General features: G+C 45.3%; 1 protein-coding gene across 4 annotated transcripts in view; it reads left to right on the forward strand.

The window, feature by feature from the left end:
• DPH5 (diphthamide biosynthesis 5) overlaps window positions 1-23,192 on the forward strand; it is a 46,201-nt gene extending 23,009 nt beyond the window's left edge. For 3 of the 4 annotated variants that reach the window (XM_054979353.1, XM_054979354.1, XM_054979351.1), the window contains exons 5-8: window positions 3,134-3,254; window positions 17,867-17,906; window positions 19,642-19,745; window positions 21,967-23,192. In XM_054979353.1, coding sequence (XP_054835328.1) covers window positions 3,134-3,254; window positions 17,867-17,906; window positions 19,642-19,745; window positions 21,967-22,172 — 471 coding nt within the window. In that variant the 3' untranslated portion in view covers window positions 22,173-23,192. The remainder of the gene's footprint in view (window positions 1-3,133; window positions 3,255-17,866; window positions 17,907-19,641; window positions 19,746-21,966) is intronic. The other variant, XM_054979355.1, reaches the window with a different exon arrangement.
• The last annotated feature ends 2,987 nt before the right edge of the window (window positions 23,193-26,179 follow it).

Below are 26,179 nucleotides of genomic sequence, written 5' to 3' on the forward strand. Positions count from 1 at the left end.
GAACAAACTCTGGTTTGCTGCCGCAACCAACTCGGACAAATGACAAACTCTGTTATGTTATCATACCCATAGACCAGGTATCTAAAGAATCCTGGTTTGCAGGTAACATAGTAAACCAATTGGTCTTTTTGACCTGTCTCGATATCATGACAAGCAGCAATTTGTTCCAGTCTAAAACAGAGAAGCCTTTCCCACCAAGACCACATGATACACGCAACCTCTAAAAGCCAGCTTCAGATAGACAGACACTAAACAGCTCAACAACCCAGGCTTTTTTTCTGGGAAAAGAGGTGATGGAACTTAGTGGGTTGCCCTCGGAGAAAATGATCACATGGCAGGTGGCTGTGCTGTGGTGTGGAGGGCAGTCTGAACTCCCCTCTATCTGGAGATCAGGGGGCGGGGCCACCAGCCATGTGACCATTTTCAAGAGGTTCCGGAACTCCGTTCCACGCATTCCAGTTGAAAAAAAGCCCTGTCAACAACTAAACATCCTCAAACAAAAAGACACACTCTTACTCCATCTTTGCTTCTTGCACCAATTTCATGTGAAACTCCCCAATTCACGCGCTCTAGTCATATGCTCTTGGGGAACACAATACCTTCGTAAAGGGCTAAGGGCTTTGGCTCTACCTCTAAGCCTCAGCCAATACGAGACAGCTCTTCATCTCAGGTGGGAGAAGCATTTCCCCATGTACCTTTTTAGAGAACCAGTCTGGTGTAGTGGTTATAGTGCTAGACTAGAATCTGGGAGAACCTGGGATTGGGGAAATCCCCACTCTGCCACGGAAGCTTGCTGGGTGACCTTGGACCAGTCATATACTGTCAGCCTAACCTCCCTCACAAGACTGTTCTGAGGATAAAATGGATGAGAGGGAAACAATATAAGCTGCTTTGGTCTTTATTGGGGAGAAAGATGGAATGCAAATGAAGTAAAAAATTTAAAAATAGTGTTCCCGAGTTATATTTTTGTTGTTCTGTAAATTTCAGTCAAAAGCTTCAAATACTTTTTTAAAAAACAAATCTTTTTTTAGAATAACTCTTTTGAACTGTGACGGATTGCAGATGTTAAAAATCCTGGAAGGGCTGTACACATAGTAGCACAACTATCATGGGTTAAATCCTTCACAGAATCAGAGAGTTGAGTGGCAGGCTACTCCAAGGCCCCAGGTTGGATAGCTGAGCTGAGAGAGGAGGGTTTTGTTTCAGTCCTAGCAGAGTGTGAAAAGAGTTGAGTCCTCAGGAAAAACATTTCAACACCAGCAGGAGAAGTGGGAAAGATGGCAGGAGGTTTTGGGTAGTTGGTGCAGACTCCCAAACAGGCCAGAAGAGAGTTAAACAATTAAACGGAGATAGTTAAACAGGGAGATAGCTCTGAGACTGGAGAGACCCCTGGCCAGGTGTGATTGTAAACTGTCTATGGAGACCATCAGATACAGTTAAGGACTGAAGGAAAGCATTGGTGTGTGAAGAGAGAGGTCTTGGGGTACTAGAAAGTGGGACCCAGCCTTCCTAACTCAGAAGAGAGTGCCATTTCTGTGGTTAAAGGACAAGGGAATGTCATGAACTCACATCTGAGACCCTAACTGGATGTGATGGTGGCAGCCACGTTTGGCTGGTCTGTTTATAAAGCAGGGAGTGGGAGTGTCTGATTTTTACATTAGAAGGTGGATATAGGTGAGGGGGGAGTTGAATTTTCCTTGACTGACTTCCCTAAACTGTTTCTTCTCCCAGCCTGCTTCTGATACTGGAAATAAGACAGGCTAGGAGAAAACTACCTGGAGCAGTTGACTGACCATGGAAAGGTGAGGTGAGGGTTCATCAGCTCTCCTTCCACATATATCCCTGCTTATAATATAATATGTGTGCGGGCGGGGGGGGGGAATCCATGGAGACTTCTGTGGGGCACACACATGAAACAGCACTACTGCCATAATGTCTAGTTTGGTTCTAAGATATGTGGGCTTCTGTTTCTTTAAAACTAAGTTTAATCTGTTTCAACTAGGAAAATTAGTTTTTTTATTTACTTTTTTAATGTTTCACCAACTCCCTTTTTAAAAAAATTGAGTCTTACTGGGATTCAGAATCAGTGTATTCATTTGGTTTCTTTAAGGTGCAAGAGGAAGGGGGGTAGGTGCATGTTCTAAGGGCATATCAAGGAGTTAAAAATGGCATCTTGACCTTTTGCCTCTTATGAGTAACTTTTTCCCCTTAAGTTACCAACAGCCCCATCTGGGTTGTGAAATGCAAAATCTGGATTGCTTTTTTTGTGTAATAGTTCCAAAACTTCTGACTCTTTTTCTGTGTGATGATAGGACTGATGCATCAGATGTCTCAATATCAGTCAAGCTGATCTAAATAGCCGAGTCCTGATTGCAGAGGCAGGGGAAGCCCCTGTTGGTCAAGAGTGTTGTAAGAACTTCTGTATAAGGCTTCAAACACCAGTGTGGAAGGGTGTGATCTCTTCCCTCTTTTGAGCAGGAGCAGCTTCCTGTTTTTCCTTGTACTGGGAGTAATTTGAAACATGACTTTTACGTGTTTTGAATTTACACGTGGGACTGTGTCAGTCACTGCACAGAGGAAAATGCAACTGTGTCATCATACGCTCGAGAGAGCTAGGCCAGTCTTTGGTCCCTGACTAGCGGATCTGAATGATGCATGTGTTTGAAAACATGGACTTGTTGCATTCACACATTAGACTTTTAGATGAACGCTTTAAAAAACCTATAATTTCTAATGGAATTGAAGAATTGTTTCTGCAGACAGGAACCTCTTCTGCCAGCAGACTGAAATGTTCCCACCTCCTAGAAAAGATCGATAGAAGGTTCAAATTCTAGTTTAATTATAGTCTTAAAATACCAGAGGGGGAGACAACAGTGGATTAGGACATTCCTGGTAATAAAAGAAGGCCAGCATTCAAAAAGATTGGTGGAATACTGAGAAAGCTAGCAATTCAAGGAATGTCTGCGTGAGCAGAGACAGTATTTTGAAACCAAAGCCTTTTCATTCTAGGAGGTAGTTCAAGTACTTTTGGTACAATATAAAAGCAATGCTGCAACTTTACCGTTTAATGCTACAGCCTAATTTTGACTCCAGCTTCGTTTTTTAAAATTTTCCTTACCCCCTTTCTTGGCAGCTTTACAATTTTGGAGAAACAGTTTCCATCGTTTTCTGGACAGAGGCATGGAAGCCTGAGAGTTTTTTTGATAAAATCACCAAAAACAGGAAGAATGGGATGCACACACTCTGCTTGCTTGGTAAGGAGCATCTCTGTCTGCAATGAATTTGTTATGCTTCGTGTTATTTGGAGTGTTTGGATGCTGCGTTAGGAGCTGAGCACAACAGAGAGTGAAGGATCACCTATTCTCCCTCTGAGGCGGAGGACATCGTGGGTGATTCCCACCGTCCAATCGGGGAGGCAGGAAATAGAATTTTTTCTTCCTCTTCCTCTGCGGTGGGACCACCCTCTCTCTTCAGTTCTTTTCCTGCCTCAGGGGAGAGCAGTACTCTTCAGGATAGCTCTGCTACCTTCTACCTGTTTTTTGTCTCTTTTTCTCTTTCTATTTCCTTTCCCTCTTCTTACTCCTTTACCCTAATCCTTAAACGACCGATGGCTTCAAGGGAGTCATCGGACTCCGAAGAATCCTTTATGGATCGGGCTGCGAGCTGCCTCCAGGGAGCCGTCCTTCCGGAGGCGGAGGCATGCTCTACCGGCTCCGACTCGCCTCTAAGGCTTGATCGGACCCCCGGTGAGGAAGTGCAAGACGACGCGATGCAGCCCACAAAGAAACGGCCCCGTCTTCAAAAGAAGGTGCCGGAGACAGCCGCGGATCGAAAAAAGAAGTCTGTGAGCGACGCGGCTGCGCGAGGCCCGATTTCGGCGGGAACGGCTGCGGCAAGCGGTTTCCCGCCAAAACGAAAAGACGTGCTTGCCAACCTCCCGGCGGGAGAAACGCAGCACGAACAAGAGAACTTGACGAAGGGCCTCGACAGATGCACTCCTGAAGATTGTGTAAGTGCCTCCTCAACTTCTATTTCCCCGGAGATGTTGGCAGCCATTAGGAGTTCCCTCAGACAGGAACTGTGGGCCCTTAGTCAGCAGGGAAATAATAGTCCTGCCCCTCCTCCATGCCCTAGTCTGCCTGGAACATCGCAGATGGGACTCAGACAAGGAAGTTCTTGGCCCACCAAGGCAGCAAAAAAGCAAGTTCAGGGCAAGACGGCCTGTAGAGCCTCAGAATGGATGCAGGAGGATCCCTCACCTAGTGAGGATTCTGAGGAGGGGGAATTTCTGTCTGAAGACGATCAGGACATAGAGCCAAATCTGGAACAATCCCATAGACTTTTTCAGTCAGAGGACTATCAATACTTGCTGACCAAAACTCTTTCAGCCTTAGACTTGAAAGAGACAGAAATGGGGGAGGAGGAGGAAAACAAATCTGAAGGGCAGAAAACAAGACCTAAGGGAAACCGGGAGTTTTTCCCCAGGGCAGAGAACAGGACTAGGGTGTTCCCGTTCCCTGAGTACTTTGAACGACAACTGAAAGCTGAATGGACTCTGCCTGCAGCAGGCAAACAAGTCCCTAATGCTATTAAAAAATTGTATGTCTTACCAAATTTTGCCAACGAGCTTTTGCAGGTTCCCATCATCGATGCTCCTGTGGCAGCCCTCCAGTCCCAGGGCCTCCTTTCTGAGGACGGACAAGGCATGATCAAGGATGGCCTGGATAAAAAGGGTGAAGCGGTTCTCAAGAGAGCACATGAAGCCACGGCCATAGCTATTAAGGCGTCAGCAATTGCATCCTTGGTATCCAGGGCATCAGTAGTTTGGATTAGAAGACTTATACAGTTACTTCCAGAAAACAACAAGCGACTGTTGGAAGGAGCCAACAGAGTTCTGAAAGCCTGCACATTTACTGCTGATGCGACACTGGATTCATTGTCCTTCTCCTCCAGGGCGATGGCGGCGACAGTGACTGCGAGACGTCTCCTATGGCTCAGAACCTGGCCGGCTGACCTACAAGCAAAGATCATATTGATGTCTTACCCTTTTCAGGGAGGCAAGCTCTTTGGTGACCAACTGGAAAAGATTTTGATAGAAACCAAGGATAAGAAGAAGGCACTTCCCAAATCGGTGAAGAGACCTGATAGACGATCTTTTGGCTATCAACCATTTAGATCTCATCACACCTTGCAAAGGGGTCGTCAGGAACCCAAACGTGGATGGTCCAATTCCAGGACTCAACCAAGGAAGAGTACCTTCCATTCCAAGTTCAGCAGACAACAAGGTCACAGAGGAACCAGGCAAGACCCGGAGGACAAAGGTCAGAAACCCTGACTCACGGGTCATTCCGGTGGGGGGAAGACTACTTCACTTTCGTCAGACATGGATGGAATCCAAGGCAGATGCCTGGGCATCAGAAGTAGTCTACAATGGTTACTCTATAGAATTCGAAACCTTTCCACCGGACCGTTTCGTAGCTTCCCCACTCAAGAAAGATCCACACAGACAGGCTATCACCTTTCAAGCGATCCAACACCTCATAGATATTGGAGCTGTCGAACCCGTTCCCCTATCCGAGAGAGGACAAGGGGTTTATTCAATCTTCTTCACAGTTCCCAAGAAGAACGGGGACTGGAGATCCATCCTAGACTTAAAGTATGTCAACCAATTCATTCGAGTGAGACGATTCAGGATGGAATCCCTTCGTTCCATCACAGAGGCCCTACAACAAGGGGAATATCTTACCTCGATAGACCTGACGGAAGCGTATTTACACGTCCCCATTGCATCTGTGCATCGCAAGTTTCTGAGATTTTGTGTAAAGGACATTCATCTTCAATTCCGGGCAATGCCCTTCGGTTTGGCAACAGCACCACGAGTTTTTACCAAACTTCTGGTAGTACCAATCATCAGACTCAGGGAAAGGGGTCTCCATCTACACCCCTACTTAGACGACATCCTAATAAGGTCCGCCTCCAGGGATGCCTCCATCGAAGACACCAAGACAGTGATCCAGTTCCTGGAGAAGCACGGGTTTCTGATAAACCTGTCCAAATGCTCACTACAGCCATCGCATAGATTGGAGCATTTGGGCATGATCTTAGACACACGAATAGGCTGTGTCTTTCTTCCCGAGGACAAGAGGATCAAGACAAAACGATTGATCTCTACAGTGATTGGTCAGCAGTCGTCTCCTCTGATGGAATTAGCAAAGCTCTTGGGACTCTTAGTAGCAAACTCAGAGGCCATTTACTGGGGGCGTTTCCACACCAGACCACTACAGACCCTGTTGCGACCATTCCAGCTTCTGATTGCCCAGAAAGCAAAGACCAATCTACAGATCCCGAGAACTGTCAAGGAAAGTCTAAAGTGGTGGCTGGACGATGTCAACCTAGGACAGGGCAAGAGTTTTCTTCCTCCACGTCTCATCCAGATATTTACAGACGCCAGTCTGGTTGGCTGGGGAGCCACGCTAGAGCACAACCCAGCCCAGGGCGAATGGTCAGACAAAGAGCGAGAACTTCCCATCAACGTACTAGAGTTGAGAGCTATTTACCTAGCCATCTCACACTTCAGAAACCAGATACAGACCAGTCACGTCCTGATACGCACAGACAACGTAGCGGCGAAGACGTACATAAACAAACAGGGGGGCACCAGATCCTCACGTCTTCAACGAGAAGCTCACAGGATTATTCTCTGGGCGGAAGCCAACCTCAGTTCTATCCAGGCAGAACATATCAGAGGAATTCACAATATCCACGCGGACTGGCTGAGCAGGGAACTTCTTCATCCGGGAGAATGGACTCTCAAGAGGGAAGTGTTTCAGATAGTGACATCGCATTTCGGAACACCGATGGTGGACCTCTTTGCCTCTCATCGCAACAATCAGGTTCCGAGGTTCTTCTCTCGTTTCTTTCATCCACGTGCGGAAGGCACAGACGCACTGACGTCGACGTGGCCCAAGGGTCTCCTATATGCCTTTCCTCCTCTTCCGACAATCCCCAGGGTATTGCGCAAGATAAGGGAGCAGAAGGCGGACGTCATTCTGATCGCTCCTTGGTGGCCGAGAAGACCGTGGTTCTCGACACTCCATCTGATGTCGTCGACGCCGCCACTCAGACTGCCAGATCATCCGGACTTATTACAACAGGGCCCTATCTGGCACCCACGGCCGGAGTGGTGGTCCTTGACAGGATGGAGATTGAGAGGGACCGTTTCCAACATCAGGGACTCTCACCAGAAATCATAAATACCCTCATGGCTTCCAGAAAAGGGTCCACTGTCAGGATCTACAACTCGTCCTGGAAGGCCTTTATCAGGTGGTGCAAGCGGAAGAAGGCGGAACCATTTGATCCATCCCTTCAAACGATTCTGGGATTTCTACAAGAGGGCCTGGACAGGCATCTGAGGCCTGCGACTCTGAGGAAGCAGATTGCGGCTATTAGTTCAATCATCACAGAGATCGACGGCGTACCTCTGGCTTCTCATCCTCACATTAAGCGATTCTTGCGAGGAGCCACCTTGCTGAAACCGCCGGTGATACATCGGTTTCCAACCTGGCGCCTGAACGTAGTTCTTTCAGCCTTGACAAAGCCCCCGTTTGAACCGATTAAGGACATTCACCTGAGATGGTTGCGACTCAAAACCATTTTTCTGGTGGCAATTACCTCCGCAAGACGCATTTCGGAAATGGGTGCCCTTTCAATAAGACAGGACTTGTGCATATTTCATAAGGACAAAGTAGTGTTGAGGACCGACCCTGCTTTCTTGCCCAAAGCGTATTCCACTTTTCACATGTCACAGGAGATAGATTTACCATCATTTTGCCCGAGGCCGGTACATTCCAAAGAACGCGAATGGCATAACCTGGATGTAAGGAGGGCCCTGAAAACGTACATAATCAGGACAGAAACTATTCGACAGACTGATTCTCTCTTTATCAACATATCACAGCCTAGAGTGGGACATCGCATGTCTACATCGGCCATTGCTTATAGCATTAAGACGTGCATTAAGGAAGCCTACAAGGCACAAAAAATGGACATTCCAGCAGGTATTACTGCTCACTCAACCAGAAGTGCGGCTACTAATGCGGCTCTGAGAAGGAACGCAACCATTGTAGATATTTGCAAGGCAGCTACTTGGTCGTCTGCTACCACATTCATCAAGCACTACCGTTTACACACATATGCTTCAGCTGATGCAGCTTTTGGACGTAGAGTGCTTCAACATGTAGTGGAAGACGAAGACTCCGTCCCACCCAGAGGATAGACAACTGCTTTGGGAGCACCCACGATGTCCTCCGCCTCAGAGGGAGAACGGGCCCTTGGACACTTACCGTGAAGGGTCCTTCTCCTCTGAGGACAGGAGGACATCGTGCCCTCCCAGAGTCTTCATCTTTTCCGATTCGGATGACAAGAGTCAATGATCTACCATTTCTTCTGCTGCATCTTTATTACGATCTTATGCCTTGCCTTATTCGTTCCTCTCTGTATGTTTTTACCTGTTGATGTTGTTTGTTCTTGTTACCTTTTGTCTCTTATTAAGGTTACAGTGAATTTAGTTTAGAATATTTTAAAGCGTTGGAACTGCTGAGGGGAATCACCCGAACTGAAGAGAGAGGGTGGTCCCACCGCAGAGGAAGAGGAAGAAAAAATTCTATTTCCTGCCTCCCCGATTGGACGGTGGGAATCACCCACGATGTCCTCCTGTCCTCAGAGGAGAAGGACCCTTCACGGTAAGTGTCCAAGGGCCCGTTCCCATCTAAATGCAGCAACAGCAAAACATAGACTAAAGTTGATCAGGTAAAGAAGTCAGTACTTTTTTGCTGTGTGCATTTCTCCAGCTCAGTGAATGTGTTGAAGAGAGGAGGTGAGGGGTGGAGCTGGTCTATCAAAGTTACTCTGGCGGGCAGTAGATCTCCATGGTTTTGGGTGGGGTCTTTCACGTCACCTACTAGCTGATTCCATTAACTGGAGATGCCAAGGATTAAACTTGGGACCTTCTGGAGCTGAAGGCAGATGCTGTACCGCTGTCATGGCCCTCACCGTCCCACTATATGTTAGAAAGACACAGTATAATCAATAAGTTAAACATTGCAATAGTTCCACCTAAATGCCTCTCTATTTTAATGTATTCTGGGAGGGTTGTTTTTTTTTTCTGTGGGGAAACATTCAAACAATCAACCCTCTCCCCAGCGGTACAATCTGGGAAAAGCTTTATCACTTATTCTGCAAAACAAGTTCATCTACGGTCTTCCTGTGCAGTCCCACATGGGACTGCGCACGCGCAGGCCTGCCGATACCGGAGATTTTTATAGCTAAAAGCCACCAGGGGGCGCTCCCGCCTCCCAGCGCGCATGCGCGGCCGTCTTCCTGCCGAAACGGCTCTTAAGAGGCGGAGCGCCCCTCACATACCCTCAGTTTCTCTTTCGCCGCCGATCGTTGAGGTTTACAGCTTTCTTCGTTCGCGATGTCTGAGAAGGCCTGGTTCAAGCGTTGCGAGACCTGCAATCGTAAGATGACAAGGTCGGATGGTCATTCCGTTTGTTTGTATTGCCTTGGAGAAACGCACAACACTCAGGCGTGCAAGCATTGCCGCGCGTTTACCTCCAAGGCCAGGGCGGAGCGGGCGGACCGTTTGCATGCCTCTCTCTGGCAGCGCGCGATGTCTGTCGAGGATCCTCCACCAAAGTCTTCGTCGGCTCCGTCTGCATCCTCTCGTCCTGAGGCATCGGTGTCTAAGACTCCTCGTTCCCAGCCCTCCCCAAGTCGTTCGGAGTCGAGGCCCGAGAGGATCCCTTCGGTTCGGAGTTTGTCGGAACCGACCGTCTCGGTTCCGAGATGTTTGACGAGTCGACCTCCTTCGACTTCGTCGGCCGTCCGGGCTTCGCCGGTCCATAGAAGCTCGACCCTGTCGGCTCCGAGGTCGACTTCTCCGATCCAAGCAGCCTCCACGGTTCCGACGACTTCGGATCCGTCGGTGAAATCAAAGACTGCTCCTGAAAAGAAGAAGAAGAAGCATAAGCATTCCAGTAAACATGACAAGGCGGTGTTGGAAGGCCTACTCACCTCTCCACCGTCGGTTCCGATCAGCTCTACTCCTGTCCAAGTCGAACAGCAGGTGGAAGCGGGTGATCACCCACGGTCCAAGACTCCTCCGGACAGGGGGGCTCAGGAGGATGATGTTATACTCCTCGAGAAGCCTCTTACACCTTCGGGTCGGACCCGCTCGGCCTCCTACAAATCGGGCTCGGTTCGTTCGGTTCGGAGTCGACAGAGTCGATCTACTCGTCGTTCCAGCTATCGGAGCCCACCTCGGTCCTACCGGAGCCGATCCAGGGAGAGTCGACGTCGAGATGAACCGGCGCCTCGTTATTATAGTAGGGAGAGTTCTTACTACTCTGACCGGCATTACAGGGGTGCTTCACTGTCCCCTTCACTTCGTGTCCGTTCCGATGTCGGGTATGGCCTCTCCCGTATGCCGTCGGACAGGAGTTCTCCCCGACCCCATGCTCGATACAGTGTCTCTCCAGTGTCAGCGTCGCCTGAAAGAGAAATTGGGCCGTCTGATGAGGCTTCGCCCACCGATGATTTTCGGGCCTATAATGAACTGCTCCAGAGAATGGCTAAGGCCCTGGACCTTGAGGTGACTTCTTCTGAGTCTAAGTTCACCGATAAGATATTACAGCATATCTATTCGGGATCAACGCCTTCGATTGCTTTTCCCCTTATAGAAGGTTTTGCTGATCTTTGGAAGAAACTGCAATCTCGACCTGCGTCTGCTACAGCCACCAATCGAAAAGTTGAGAGCCTTTATAGGACCAAGGATGATGCTCATCCGTTCCTAGCGGTCCATCCTCCTCCGTCCTCACTTGTCACTGAGGAGATGCAAGCTCGGCCTCGCCAAGGCTCGATGTCCGCTCCAGCTGACAAAGATAGTAGGAAGATCGATGCCTTGGGCAGGAAGTTGGATACTTCGGCTACGTTTGGCATCAAAGTGGCTAATTATGCCGCAATGATGGCGGCTTATCAACTCTTCTTATGGAAGAAAGTGGCGTCTTTCCTTCCGAAGATCCCTGATGACCAGCGCACTTTGCTTCGGGTCATTCAGGAGGAGGCTGTCCGCTTGTCCAGGCACCAGATTAATGTTGGTAGGAGTATGGCTGACACAGCAGCGAGATCGCTCCTTTCCTCGGTGGTACTGCGCAGATACGCCTGGCTTCGCACGACCGCCCTGCCAGTTGAGACAAGGAACAGGGTTGAGGATTTGCCTTTCGAGGGCAACACCCTGTTCTCAGAGAAAACTGATTAATTTCTCTCTAAGAAGAGGACGGATCGGCTGACGGCTCGCTCGTATGGGGTCTTACACCAGCCGTCGCAGCAGTCTTCTCGCCCTTACTATCGCTCCTTCCAACGTGGCAGGCAACACCGCTATCAGCCCTATCAAGGGTATGCTTATCAGCCTCGCAAGAGCTACCAAAGTCCACAATCTGCCTTTCCTAGACGAAGGCAGGGCCAACGTCCCAAGCCTGGCTCCCAACAGCATCAGGCCAAGGACCAGGACCAATTGCATAAGCAATTCTGACAATCACAGGGACCTGACCCCACGTTTGGGGACAGGCTGAGTGCTTTCTTGGATGCTTGGTGTTCAATTTGTTCCGATGTTTGGGTTTTGTCTATTATCCAGTTTGGTTATAAAGTTGAATTTCTTTGTTTACCTTACCTTCGTCTCCCTGTGTTTTCTTCTGACCCCCTTCGTTCAGAGATCCTGGGGGAGCTCTCGGCCCTCTTGCAGAAAGGGGCTATAGAGGAGGTTCCAGCTGCTTCAGCTGGTTTGGGATTCTATTCCAACCTGTTTCTTGTGGAGAAGAAGGATGGTGGGCTTTGGCCTATCCTAGATCTCAGGGGATTAAACAAATTTATACAGATTCGTAAATTCAAAATGGTTACTTTACAGATGGTTTTAACCTTGTTGCCCCAACAGTCTTGGTTTGCGGTCCTAGATCTGAAGGATGCGTATTTTCATATTTCAATTTTCCCTGAGCACAGGAAGTTTTTACGTTTTGTTTATGGTCACCGTGTCTTTCAATACAACGTTTTGCCCTTTGGGTTGGCCACTGCACCTAGAGTGTTCACCAAGTGTGTGGCAGTGGTGGTAGCTCATTTACGCCTTCGGGGTTGCCAAATTTTTCCTTATCTGGATGATTGGCTCCTAGTTGGTGATTCTGCTGAATCTGTTTCTGATCAGGTGTCTTTCACTTTGAATTTATGCTTACGCCTGGGTCTGTTTGTTAATCTGAAGAAATCCAAGTTGACCCCGGTGCGTTCCATCCAATTTATTGGTGTAATTCTGGATGGGATTAGGGATGCAGGCTTCTTGCCTGCGGAGCGTGCTTCAAAACTCAAAAGGCTCATTTTGACCCTTAAAAGGTGTCGTTATCAATCTGTTCGATTTATCCAGACCCTTTTGGGCTGTATGGCTTCTACTACAGCAGTGGTCCCGCTGGCCAGGTTGTTTATGCGACCACTTCAGTTGTGGTTCAATTCGGTGTTCTCACCGGGCTGTGACTCTCAGAATATGAGGCTTTCCATCCCAAGGGGGGGGTGGCCTCCCTGGAATGGTGGCTGGATGACGCTAATTTGTTTAAAGGGGTGGAGTTTGGTTTTCGACAAACTCATCTGTCTGTTACTACGGATGCTTCCCTTTTCGGTTGGGGGGCTCATTGTGCGGGATCTTATGCCCATGGGTTATGGTCTGAGTCTGAACGTATGGAACATATTAATGTTCTTGAATTACGGGCAATTTTATATGCGCTGATCTCCTTTTCAGATGTCGTGCGGAACAAGTCCGTTCAAGTCCTGACAGACAACACGACGGCGATGTTTTACATCAACAAGCAAGGTGGCACGGCGTCTGTGGCTCTCTGCACAGAGGTGATGAGACTCTGGATGAGACTGAGACTGAGGCTCATGCTGTGTGGTTGCATGCAGTTCACATCCCGGGGGTGCAGAATTCCATGGCAGACCATCTGAGCAGACTCCACAGGGAGAATTACGAGTGGTCCCTTCAGGACAAATATCTCGCCCCTATCTTCTCGGAGTGGGGGACTCCGGAATTGGACCTCTTTGCGACAGTGGAGAATCGCAAGGCCCTAGCTTATTGTTCCAGAGGAGGAGTAGGCCCAGAATCAAGTGGGGATGCGTTTCAACTAAGTTGGTCGGGTCCCCTGTGTTATGCCTTTCCTCCGTTCCCGCTTCTGGCACGGGTCCTCAGCAAAATTCAGAGGGACAGGGCATCGGTCATCCTGGTGACCCCGTATTGGCCGAGGCAACCCTGGTTCCATTCTCTGCTGAGTCTCCAGACTCGATCGATCCGTCTCCCAGTGGTTCCCGACCTCCTGACCTGCGGGGGGGGTTTTCACCACGATATCGGGAGACTCAAACTGACAGCTTGGTTGATCAGACTGGGGGTGTTTTCTCCGAAGCTGTGACTAATGTTCTCTTGAATGCTAGACGTTTATCTACCAGGCAGTCTTATGCCCTTAAGTGGGAAAAATTTTCTGGATGGTGTAGACGCAGGGGTCTGAATCCCTTTGAGTCCACCCTCTCTGATATTTTGGAATTTTTGTGGGAGGTGAAGCAGATGGGTTTGGCTAACTCTTCAGTTAAAGTGTATCTGGCAGCTATCTCTGCTTTTCACCCACCGGTGGATAAGAAGTCTGTCTTTTCTCACTATTCTGCTAAATTGTTTTTACGGGGGCTGAATAATTTGTTTCCCCCGGTGCGGGCTTTGGTCCCTCAGTGGTCTTTGCCCCTGGTCTTGACTCGTTTGATGTCCAAACCATTTGAACCTTTGGCTTCCTGTCCACTCCGTTTTTTGTCTTTTAAGGTGGCCTTTCTGGTTGCGGCTACTTCGGCCAGGAGGGTTGGGGAACTGGCAGCGCTGTCCTGCGAGCCCCCTTATTTGAAATTTCACCCTGAGAAGGTTGTTCTTCGTACGAAGGTTGAGTTTTTGCCTAAAGTAGTGTCACGTTTTCATTTGTCCCAGGAATTGGTTCTGCCAGTCTTCTTTCCATCTCCAGTTTCGGAGGCGGAGAAGGCCCTTCACTCTTTGGATGTTCGCAGGGCCATTCTATTTTATTTAGATAGAGTGAAACCATTTAGGCTTGACTCTAGTTTGTTCGTTTGTTTTGCTGGACAACATAAGGGTAAACGGGCCTCATCTCAGACTATTTCTAGATGGGTGGTCCAGGCTATACTGACTTGTTATTCTGCTGCTAACTTACCTTGTCCTTTGGAAGTGCATGCCCATTCCACTAGGTCCCAGGCGTCGTCAGCGGCTCTCTTCAAGGGTGTTCCACCCCTCGACATCTGCAGAGCAGCGACGTGGGCCTCGGCGGATACTTTCGTGAAGCATTACGCGCTGGACATCCTAGATAGAAAGGAGACAGCGGTGGGCACGGCAGTTCTGCACTCCATCTTTGAGTGATGCTTTGGCGTCACCTCCACCCAGGTATTTGGCTTTGGAATCTTCCCATGTGGGACTGCACAGGAAGACCGTAGATGAAAAACAGGTTTTACTTACCATAACTGTTGTTCATCTAGGTCTTCCGTGCAGGCACACATGCCCTCCCTCCTTCCCCGCTAACTCTCTTGGTATTCCACTTGCAGGAGGCGGCGAAAGAGGAACTGAGGGTATGTGAGGGGCGCTCCGCCTCTTAAGAGCCGTTTCGGCGGGAAGACGGCCGCGCATGCGCGCTGGGAGGCGGGAGCGCCCCCTGGTGGCTTTTAGCTATAAAAATCTCCGGTATCGGCAGGCCTGCGCGTGCGCAGTCCCATGTGTGCCTGCACGGAAGACCTAGATGAACAACAGTTATGGTAAGTAAAACCTGTTTTTCTTAGACTTTGGCTGGACTTTATTCAATGCACTGCTATGCCTTTAACTCTTGGGGGGAAAGAAAGTCTTAGGATGCAATCAGGAGTGTTCAACGACCCTTGTCGTTCAGTTAATTACAGAATGAATCCTTGTACCTGGGAAAAGGATGTCAGGTTTCAGCTAGCCCGTTTATCTGCTTAGGTTGCTAACTATTTTACAGGCTCTGTTCCTGTGTCTTTAATATCAGCCTGGCCCAGAGAAATTATGTTGATGAGGCTTTTCCTGGCATAGGTGGCAGGAAAAGCTTCACTGCTTACGTTTTGATCAAGCTATTCTGGAAAGCACCAAGAACTGGGCCAGAAGAAAAGGGTGGACATCCTGTGGTCTCTGTACTAAGACAGGATTCCTGTTAGTTGTATGGGCCTTTTCAGACAAAAACCAGCCTGCTAGCAAGAGTGACTGCATACCTACTGATTAGAATGGAAATCAGATGTGCAATTAGCAGGCAACTCGATCTTTTTTGACCTTGAGATTGATGCATAACAATGAGGGTTTTTTTTCCTGATTGGCAAGATCTATGACTTCAGCATAAACAATTATTACCCCAAACAAGATACATTTCCCGTGAGTTTAAAAAAAGATTTCACCCTAAGCATAGACATTTTGCTGAACATGAGGCCGATTTCTGGAACCGTTTAGATCCATTGTGCTTTCCCTTGATTTTCTTGTTTACTTGCCAGCAGTTTCAGGATTAAGTCTCAAAACCTCAAAGCTGAAATGAAATTCTGTGTGTTTTAGAAATCACCTGTTTTGCCATAACATAATGAGTTTGTCAGTCAGCACATGCACAAGTAATTGCTCTAGGAATCAGAGACTGGAAGTAATTGCATTGCATTGGAAATGTAATATATCTATTAAAAATGCACCAATCTTAGATTTTTCTTTAGAGAAACAGGAATATAAAAACACACTAAACTATCCCTGCCATCCATACTACAGTTAAACAAATGTGATCCTTAACATGCCTTTGTACTTTTAAGAAAAGAGCCACCAGACGGAGAAAGCACACATTATTTTTACTCATTTACTTTAAAAAAAAATAACAGCTGAATTGTTCAAATAAGAGATGCAGAACAAAAATCTTGCATCATTTAAGTTCAGCTTCCTTCTTTCCTTTACTGCATTAAAAAAAAAATCTTGGCCAAAATCTTCAGCAAGAACCATCGTATGTGCAGAGATTTATTGAGGGAGAGGCGGAAACAGTTGGTTAAAAATTAAAATGTACTTACTGAAGAAGGTAGCTGAAGGTGTGCTTATTGAATGCAGAGAGTAGATTAGACTCAAAATTTGGTTGGTTAAATAAAATCAAATTATAACTACATAGAAATGGCATTAAAAAGATGGAACAATGTTGCTTCATTTCCTACAGAGAGAGAAGCTGGAAATAAATGTTTTATTGGTATTAATACACATAATATGTCAGATACATCCAGCTCTAATGTTTAAATGAACATTTGTCTTGAATTTAAGTTGGGAAAAATGGCTTATTTGTAGTTTTACATTACTGTATATATGTGTATCTTGTGTTTTTGCTTTTGATGAAGTCTGTAAATAAAGCATTACAGGCTGGATTATCTCAGTCTCCTCCAATTCTCCTCCTTACTATAGTTCCCATACCACATGTCTTATATACCATGGTCATTTATCCCAGGTCCCATGATTCTTAGCATAGCCTTTTTAGGTGGTCAAATAACAACAACTACACTTATGTAGATTAGTGCCCCACTCAGAGTAGTAAATAAAGTCAGTGTTGTTATCCCACAATACAACTGGGGAGAGCTGGGTAAGCCATTCTTGTGGCTTATCCAAGGCCCCCTGCTGAGCACATGACAGTAGTGGGATTTGAATCAGTAGAGTGCACAGCCCCACCACTTAACCACTATGCTACAGCAGCTCTGACTCCTTTTTTCCCCCACCAGTGGAGAACCTGGTTGGATCTAACCCTATTTTTAAATTGCAGAATCCATATTACAAAATGCTGCAGGTTCTATGGGGAAACAGATAAAGCTGTTGATAAATTACATTGCTTTGCAGATATGCTGATCTTCTTCCTACATGTTAAGTCAATGCATAGGACCTTTCTGTAGTGTGAATGAGATGTATACATAAAAATGGCTTGGATCCTAAGCCTCGTTTCCACTTGTACTACATGGTGGAGCACATTACTCAAGCACCAGGAGCTTCCATTCACAGGAAAAAAGTGTCTTTTGAGGAGTTGAAAAATACCTAGTGCCAGAAGGAAAGAAGGGCACAGTTGAGGGCTGCCTCTGCAACGGATGAAGAGAGGCTCAAATAGAAGTAAATCTTAGGATCCATGCTGGGATCTTGTTTTGATCTTGGTAAATTAATGGGTTAGATCCTCCTATGAACCACAAACAGAAAACCATCACAAATTCTTCCCCTCTCCCTGTTCCACCAGCAGCCTCTCGAGACCTCTGAACAGTTGATGCTCAAAATCACAGAAGCCCTGTAGATAAATGGGGGGGGGGGCTGTTGAGAAGAGCAGGAATCAAGTGATGTCATCTGTATTTCTCCCTAGTACTGACCCGGCTTCTTGTGTCAGTGGACACTGGCCAATGCAATTTAACAGACTTTAGTGTATTTTTATGTGCATATTTTAGAACTTGTCTTCAGTGGAGTAATTCATTCCTAACAGGCTTCCATTTAAGGATATCAATTTTTGCACCGTTTAACCCTAACACCCTTCTTTTAGCGATGTATACTAGGTAGTACCCTACACAATACAGAATGGTGAGCAGTGACTGAGATGGGAGTTAAAACCACAGAACGGTATGAATGAGATGGAGGGGTGTATATCAGAAGGAGCAGATGCAGGAAAAATATCCCAGATGGTGTTAATGTCTGCGAAAATATTATTTGATTGTGCTGAACTTAAAGTATATGTAAGATTTTGTTTTCTTGCAGACATTAAAGTAAAGGAGCAGTCTCTGGAGAATCTCATGAGGTGAGCTGAAGTTTCAGAAATGCACATGATTTCAATATGTACCAATTAATTCCATATGGAGATAATTCACAGCTTAGTGCTGGCATAGAACTGAAGCCCCCTTCTTAAAAAAAAAACCCCTTAAGGTGTGAGCAAGACATGATTAAGGTGAGATGGGGTTCATTCCCCCCACCTCTAGAAAATCCCTTCAAAAGCCTTAGTCAAAGGATAGATCTGAAGGACATCCAGATTTCTCACTGCAGCAAGGTTCTCAACCAGGTGTGTGTGGCTAAGAATCCTGATTAAAGAGGAAACCTTGTTAATGGATTGCCAGAATCCTCTTTTGCTCTAGCTAAGGCAAGGAGGAGGGCATTCGCTTCAGGGACAGGTGGCACAGTCCTCTAGTCTCCTCCTCCTCTTTGAACTTGTGATGAAATCAGTCATCTCTGTCCCATCTCCTTGTGTCCATCATGCTGCTGGTTCAGGGGCATCTAGTTTGGTTTTGTCTGCTTTGTGTGCCTTCCTCCATCTGTTAGGCTAGCAAAATTAGACAAGATGCCTAGTCCACTTCTTTCAGATTCAAAACAGATGCTTACCTGAAAAAGTGGATGGAGTAGGGCTACTGTGACCTGTGATATTCTCAATATTTTTAATCTAAGAGAGATCAGCCAGAACTGCAAGGCAACTTTCCCTGTCCTCTCTGCCAGCTCATCTCCACTGTAATAATGTCTCACTTCTGGGCACATCCGCACTTTGGTTTCAGTTCACATTCAGACAGTCTGACAATCTCTGATGGAAATTTACTTTGGAACATCTACATAAGCTGTGTTTGGCCAAAGCCAGAGTTGGCAAGCTTTGCAGAAAACAACTCTTTTGAGAACTGGCATTTGGGTCTGTAATTATGTAACTGTACAGTATAGGGTAGAAAAATATAGGCTTCCTTTCCAATTTGGCACTGGAAGCACTCTCTCTAAAGTAATGGTAGTTAGCCGTAGATTAGCTGGGGTCTGAAAGTATGTGACTGAGGCAGAATCTGATTTTCTAGTGCAATATCTAGGGTTTCCTTTAGAAGAGAGTATTTTGAGTTTAGGAATTATAGCATACATGAGACTGAAAGCCTCGGAAGAGCCACATGGTGGCCCTGATTCCGAGGAATCCTCACCACTGACTTCATTGTGGGAACAGCTGCTTAGTATACATTCAGAGCTTTCTGTCCCAGAAGCCACTGGGGGTACCCTGCTTATGCTTGCATTATAGCTCTTGCATTCATCAAAGTATTCCTGGATTGGACTATTTAAAAACTTGCAAGTCAGCAAGGGGTTGTCTTATGCCTTCCATTGATCAGACACGCAACGCAGCTAACATCATCAGTTTCTAATCCATGGTAGATCTGCTTTGAGTTCAGCATAGTTTGCTAGAAACGTTGAAGATGAAACAAAACGGTGGCGCTATAGTTCTTATCAAAATCATTGGAAATAAGAGTTATGTGAAAATAACTTTATAAGGTAAACCAGAGACCAGTACCTGAATAAGCGTGAGGTTTAATTCACGTGTTCAGCTGGGCATGCATTTAATGTAACGTGAGAATCAACATGAAGAAGACTCAAGTGTATATTGCACATGACTTGTACATGCATTCACTGTGATTTGTGAACAAGGCTACTGTGAAATGGAAAGCAGGCAGATTCAGTGCTGCTTCCAGACTTGATCATGCCGATATAATTATTGAACCACCGCTGCTGTTCTCTCCCATCAGGGGGAAGAAGATTTATGAACCACCAAGGTATATGAGCGTGAATCAAGCAGCTGAACAGCTTCTCGCCATTGTTCAAAACAGAAGGCAAGAAGGGGAAGAACCAGGTACGCAAGCTAGTTCTTACCACAGTTTCTGATATTAGACAGCAGTGACCGTACTGCTTTGGAGTGGGATGGCTCCAGATTTGTGATGGAAAGAGTCCATCCTAACATTGGCACAGGTACTCTCTCTGTCCAAAGTGAACATCATTTGTACTGGAAGCATACAGCTGAGGCCACAGAATGTTGGCCTAAATACAACCTACCCACAAGCTGGAGGAGCGAATAGGCCTTGTTAGGAAAAAAAATGTCAGCCCTATTTGGAGTTGTGTATTTTTTTAATGAATCACTTTGTCTTTATTAATCTTCCCAGAGTCTTCAGGGGCCTGAAATCTTTGTTTTTTAACCCAATAGCTTTGGTAGCTGTTTGAGACTGTAGACCCTAACTTTTGAAGTTCCATGGTGAAAGCAATCACGCTATCACTCTGTCTTCCTCACTGAAAGCAGAGAAGTGTATTTTACATTCCTTGGAAGGTTTATTTCTCATACTCATGGCTCAGTTCAGGAATCACTGTGCTAGCTGTCCCCTAAGAAATGCTTCTACTTTCCTCATACAAAGAGCATCGCAATTGCTCCTGATTTATAGTCAGTATATTTGCTTTACTTGCACACTCATACTTCACATAGAGAACAATGCTATAGTGACTTTTCCCCCTTCAGTGAAAGCCCCTGTATGCTTCAGCAAGAACCCAGTTTCCAGACAAAATTCAGTCTTTGCATATCTGGTAATTTGCCTCACTTGCACCAGCAAGTCTCATGCCAGGTAGATCTATGGCAACTTGCTTCCTGGGTTTGTCCTGTACCATTTTTTTCACCACATCCGATTACTAACAATGCTTGAGCAATGTATTATGTGATCTTCAGAGAAGTCCCTGCAGTAGTCTTCAAAAGGTTGAATGTAGTACAGAGAAAATTATTATAATGCACAAGAAAACAATGACAAGGACATTAACAGTAATGCATAGAAAATACAGCAATTCTTGCACCGAAACTCAGCAGTAACATTAACAATGATGCACAAAAACACAGCAGTTCAGGAACAAAAACTCAACAGTGATGGAATGCTGGCTAATATCCTGTTTTGAAATCTTCTTCTTCAAACTGTGACCTTGAGCTTTGTAGCTTCCAGCCAAATTGAGCAAAAATGTCCTATACACGATGCAAGTGTAGGTTGCATTAACAGCCAAATTGAAGTAATTATACCGTGTGCAATACAAGTCTGCAATAAAATACATGTAACAAATAATTGACCCACAAATCTACAAATAATAAATAAACATCTCACACATAATTAACTTACATTAAAGTCAGAAATTCAAGCAGGTATAGCATGGAAGATAAGGCTGAAGTAACAAGCTAATGCCTCAGCCAAGTATATATATACACACAAGTAAAGAATCCAGATGATGAGCAATTAAAGGCATAATACAAAATGAATATCCTCTTAATAAAAATATAAACAAGGATTCTATATACAAATGAAAAGAACTTACTTAAAGGGACCAAAACAAATTGAAGAGATCAATAGTATATAGAAACATGAACCAGGAAATTATATAAAGGGAGATAAGTCCCAACACTCATTAAGACGATGTGGAGATAATCAATTCATGGTAAAAATCCAGTAAGCTTCCCTCTGTAACAGTAACTTTTCTATGTTATAAGACTGATAGGGCCAGGGTAAGAGCCTGTCAATAACCCAGAACTTAAAGTCAGTTGGTAGTTGGATGTTTTTCCCTAAAATGGGCCACTAAGAGGGCTTGAAGGTTGCAATTTCTAATTTAACTTATATATGCAGTCTGTGACTCAAGGAACGAGTGGTAACACCCACATAAAGATTACAAGGGCAAATAAGGATATAAACGTTAGATGATGAACAATTAGAAAAATGAACCAAAGTAAAGTCTTTTTAGTAAAAGGATGAATGAAAATTTTGGTCTGAATTGCCTGAATATAACAGGTGCATCCATGGAATTTATCAGACCTTTCAAAATAGGTCTGATGTTTGCAGTTTTAAAGTCATCATGCAACAAAAAATCTTTAATGGACTGAAATCTTATAAACCCAATAGTGGGACTGGTGTTACAAGGAGGAATGGAGTTAAGCAAATGCCAGTGCTTAAGAATGATACTCCTGATTTGCAAAGAAAGTGGTATAAGTGTAGTGTGTACCAAGGTTTGTTTGTTTGTTTTCAGCATGCTTCTGTAATGTTCTTTTGTTTTTACAGAAGTTACAGAAAACACCGTATGCGTAGGCTTAGCCAGGGTGGGCGCAATGGATCAAAAGATTGCTTCAGGCACGCTACAGGAAATGACTACAGCAGAACTTGGAGGTCCTCTACACTCTATGATCATAACAGGCACCCTGCATCCAATGGAAATAGATATGCTTAAACTCTTTGCTCTAAATAAAATCATATTTGAAAACTGCTGAATAAAGTTTTCTAACTAGCTAATTTTATAGAATGTAAAAAGCTAGGGTACTTTAAAAAGGGAGTAGAGAGGGAGATTACCACCCCCCTTGACTGCCTATGAGGGCCAATACTGGTTCTATCTCTAGGTTACAGTTACCAGGTCATGCAGTTTGTTTTGCACCAAACTTGGGCTGACAGGCAAAGTTGTAAATATTTGTAAAGTACTTTCCAGCCATAATGGTTCTTGAAGTAGTTCAACAGTTTTAGCCATCAAAAAGCTGCCTTTGCCATGAAATTGAAGTAGGTAAGATTTGTATGACTTAGTATAATTAGCCACAAATTCGTGATGTAGCTGTGTTGATAGTATTAGGGATGATGTATAGTCTATTAAACTGGAAGTTACTGGGTTAACTTGGGCCAGTCATTCTGACTTAGCCTAGCCAGCCTCACAAGGTTCCTGGAAAGAAGGAATGAAAAAAAGAATAGAAGGCAGGATACACCTTGACAATTCAACAAGGAGTCTTTGATGTCAGGATTTCCTTTTCAGTTGTTATATTCCTACCATAAAGAGATGAGGCAAACTTGCTGTTTCTTTTTAAAGGAAAATGTTCATTTATTCCCAGTTAAGGTAAAGATGACCAACATTTTAGAAAAGATCTAGTTCCTTACAGATTCCATTTAACAGGTTTTCCTTAACAAAAAAAAAATTCTTTAATGCCATTTGTATTAAGACAGTGGAAACCACATCACTTTTGGTTTCTGACCAACTTACAGACCTGGAGGCCAGTGCAAATGTGATATACTGGTGTTCAACTGCTAGTAGCACACTTCTAGCAAACTCTGGTTGTTGTGTTGCTTAGTCTAAGGACTTAATAGGTGCTTAGTCAGTAGTCTTCAATTCATATGATCCACCCTCAGGTGGATCACATCCCTATAGTTTCCTTTTGGGAACAGTCTGGTGCTACTACAAGGGCACAACACCTCCTGCCTCTTTTCCACTGAAAGGAGCAACAGGATGGCAAGGCAAGGTAAGTGAAGATAATTCCTCCATGGTTCTCACCTATGGCTTGTACCTCATTCTGGTATATTCCTAGTTCTTGGTTTGTGTTTCCTATCCTAATCTGCTGCCCACAATCCTAGTCTTCACAACAGTGAGATCATAACTCTGGCTCCTGTTGTTTCTGCCATGAGACTCATGTGCTTATAATGTGTTGGCCCTAACTCTGGAAAGGTTGAGTACCTTTGATGTTGATTATCTTTGAAAATAGTACACGTTAAGCAAGATGGATATGAAGACTCTCTGTTAAAACAGTATACTAAAACTCAGGCATACTTTTGCTTGCTTGCAAGATGAAATTGCACCAAGGAGGCACGTATGTACAACAGAGAAGAGAATAAATACTGTAACAGGAAAAGCCCCCAAATTTCAGAAGATGCTACAACATATAGCACCTAGTTAGTTGAAGCATCCCTGAGATCTCAGGAACAGTTTTTACTGAAGTGTAAGCTTGCATCCAGGTTGTACTACGATAGCCTGCAGATGGAGCTCACATAATATAATACTTCTCCATAAAGTTCGGGTAATCCTTCTTCATCACATCTAGTTTTGTATGCAGAAGGAATATTTTACCTTCAGTTACAGTAGCTACTACCTGAAGAGGCACAACTGCAGAACAAGTTTACTATTTAGTAAGAACAAAGCTATAATCAGCAACGAAGTCCGATCTTAATAGCTGGGAATGGTACCACCTTGATTTCGGATATGCCAGCCACTGATGCACACCACTTTATCTGCTGCTACACCAGTGAAATGGTTCCTTTGAATCCTGCTCACAGTATTGCATTCTTACTTCATAGTGATTTGGTTTTAGCAGCCACAGAGCTGTTTTATCAGAATACTCGATCTGGAGTCAACTGATGATCACAATTGTCTTGTGCGGTTGACTATTTGGGGATAGCTGAGACTTAGAAGAACAACAGTATTACTGGGGGAATTGGTCTAAGGAAGTAGATGCACAGCATTTGGGCATTTTAAAAAAGGAAGTTTATTGATAGGAAAATTGATTCCAAGTATTGCCCCAAACATAACGGTTTAAATATTTAATAGAATGTATTCAAGTAGAAAAAGATGCATTAAAATATCTGATATTGTACTTTGGGTGAGTCAACTGGCTACTAACTTTAGTATCCCGAAATATCAAATACAGTCATTTATCCATAGTCACCTATTTGAACTTACCTAATAAAGAAGCCATATTGTGCATTTACAATGAAAATAAAAGGCTGATGCCTCATGTGCAATTTAGGGGAAAGTTTCAGAAATATTTTCCCACTTCGGATTTCATAAACAAGCCAGTCCACTCTAGAACTCAAACTAGTACTTTTAAGTTTTGGCAATAAAATCACTGTGCCTACCACTTCCTTCATGATACACCTCTGGGATGAGAAATATGAAACACTGCTTTTGTTAAGAATTTCACTCACAAAACTGATCCCCCAAAAAATTGAGGCTACAGTCACTGAAACGGGTTCATTATTTCATATTTGCCAAGGCATTTTCAGTTGCCAGCAGAGATTTGGCATTTTCACAGGGCTCTGTTAGAATAGTTTGATAAAGAAAAGTTAATGGGACAACTAACAGCCGAAACAGACATGACGAGATACCTAGGTTCAACTCGTGTTCTCTTACCTCAAGGTTTGTCGGGAAGTGTAGGCGTCCTTGCAGGTTAAAGTTTATGCAGCTCTGAGCCGCACGGCTTCAGATGGGGGCTAGGGGGAAGATGCAGCGATGCCCTCGCCCAGCCTCCGCGGAGCAATGCCAGGCTGCACGGGGAGAGCAGGAAGAAAGGTGCCCAGAGCATTGCTGCACCTCCCCCCCACACACACGCTCGCCTGGCCCCCACCTGAAGCCACGTGGCTCGGAGCTGCATAGCTTGCCGTCGCTCTGCGGAGGCTGGGCAAGGGGTGGGTGGAGCAACGGTCCGTGAGATCGGGGTAAAGGCAGAGCAGCCGGGCTGTGCAGCTCTGGGCCATGTGGCTTTGGGCAGGGGCCAGGCGAGCGAGGGGGAGAGTGCTCTGGGCGCCTTTCCTCCCGGCTCTCCCGGGGCAGCCAGGCGTCGCTCTGCAGGGGCCAGGCCGGGTGAGGGGGGGGAGATGAAGCAATACTCCATGTAAGCAGGGAAGGGAAAATGCTGCAATGCACCTCGAGAGTAGGAGGAAAGGCGCCCCACACCTACACTTCCCTCCCTGCTGCTCTGTAAATGCTAAACTTTAAGCTGCAAGGGCGCCTACACTTCCCGACAAACTTTGAGGTAAGAGAACACGAGTTGAACCTAGGTATCTCGTCACGTCTGTTTCGGCTAAGTGTGAATACACTGAAGATCGAGCACCTGCAGCAGGAAAGAGCAACCAGGAAGAAGAGAATGTTGAGAAACACATAATTGTACATTGGAGAAACCTTCCTTGCAGCAAAAAACAACTGAACAGCTACTTAGAAAAATCAAGACAAGGTCAACAAAGTAAAATAACTTGATCAGAACAAAGCAGCACAACATATTTTGATGCAGAACCGTACCTCTTTTCCTCAAGTTTAATCATCTATTTAAGTTGGACTGTATCCCTGACCTGGGATAGTAACTACTAGTCAGCAAGTTCTTATTTTGTGTGTGTGTGTTTTATAACACTTGGTATCATTGCTTTGGGTTTAAGCCTTCAAATTATTTCAAAATCTAAACCGCAGAATTGCACCACAATGTTTCATTTAGTGGTCAGCTGGTTTAGTGTCAAAGCATTCGTAAACTTCCACTTTTTGAAATACTCTTCTGCTACACTATGAAAAGGTGTATCAGGAGTGGGAAAATTAAGCAGGTTATTCCCACCTGTGCCAATATTGTGCAGCACATCATTAGGCCCAATCTGAGAACTAAGAATTGGTATGAATGCTTGAACTGCATTAAAGTACAAAGATAATCTTTTTCTTCCATACCATACACTAAGGGCCTGGCAATAAATTCCAGTTTAGAAAAAA

Source organism: Eublepharis macularius, chromosome 5 (assembly GCF_028583425.1).
Source record: "Eublepharis macularius isolate TG4126 chromosome 5, MPM_Emac_v1.0, whole genome shotgun sequence".
Classification (NCBI taxonomy): Eukaryota; Metazoa; Chordata; class Lepidosauria; order Squamata; family Eublepharidae; genus Eublepharis; species Eublepharis macularius.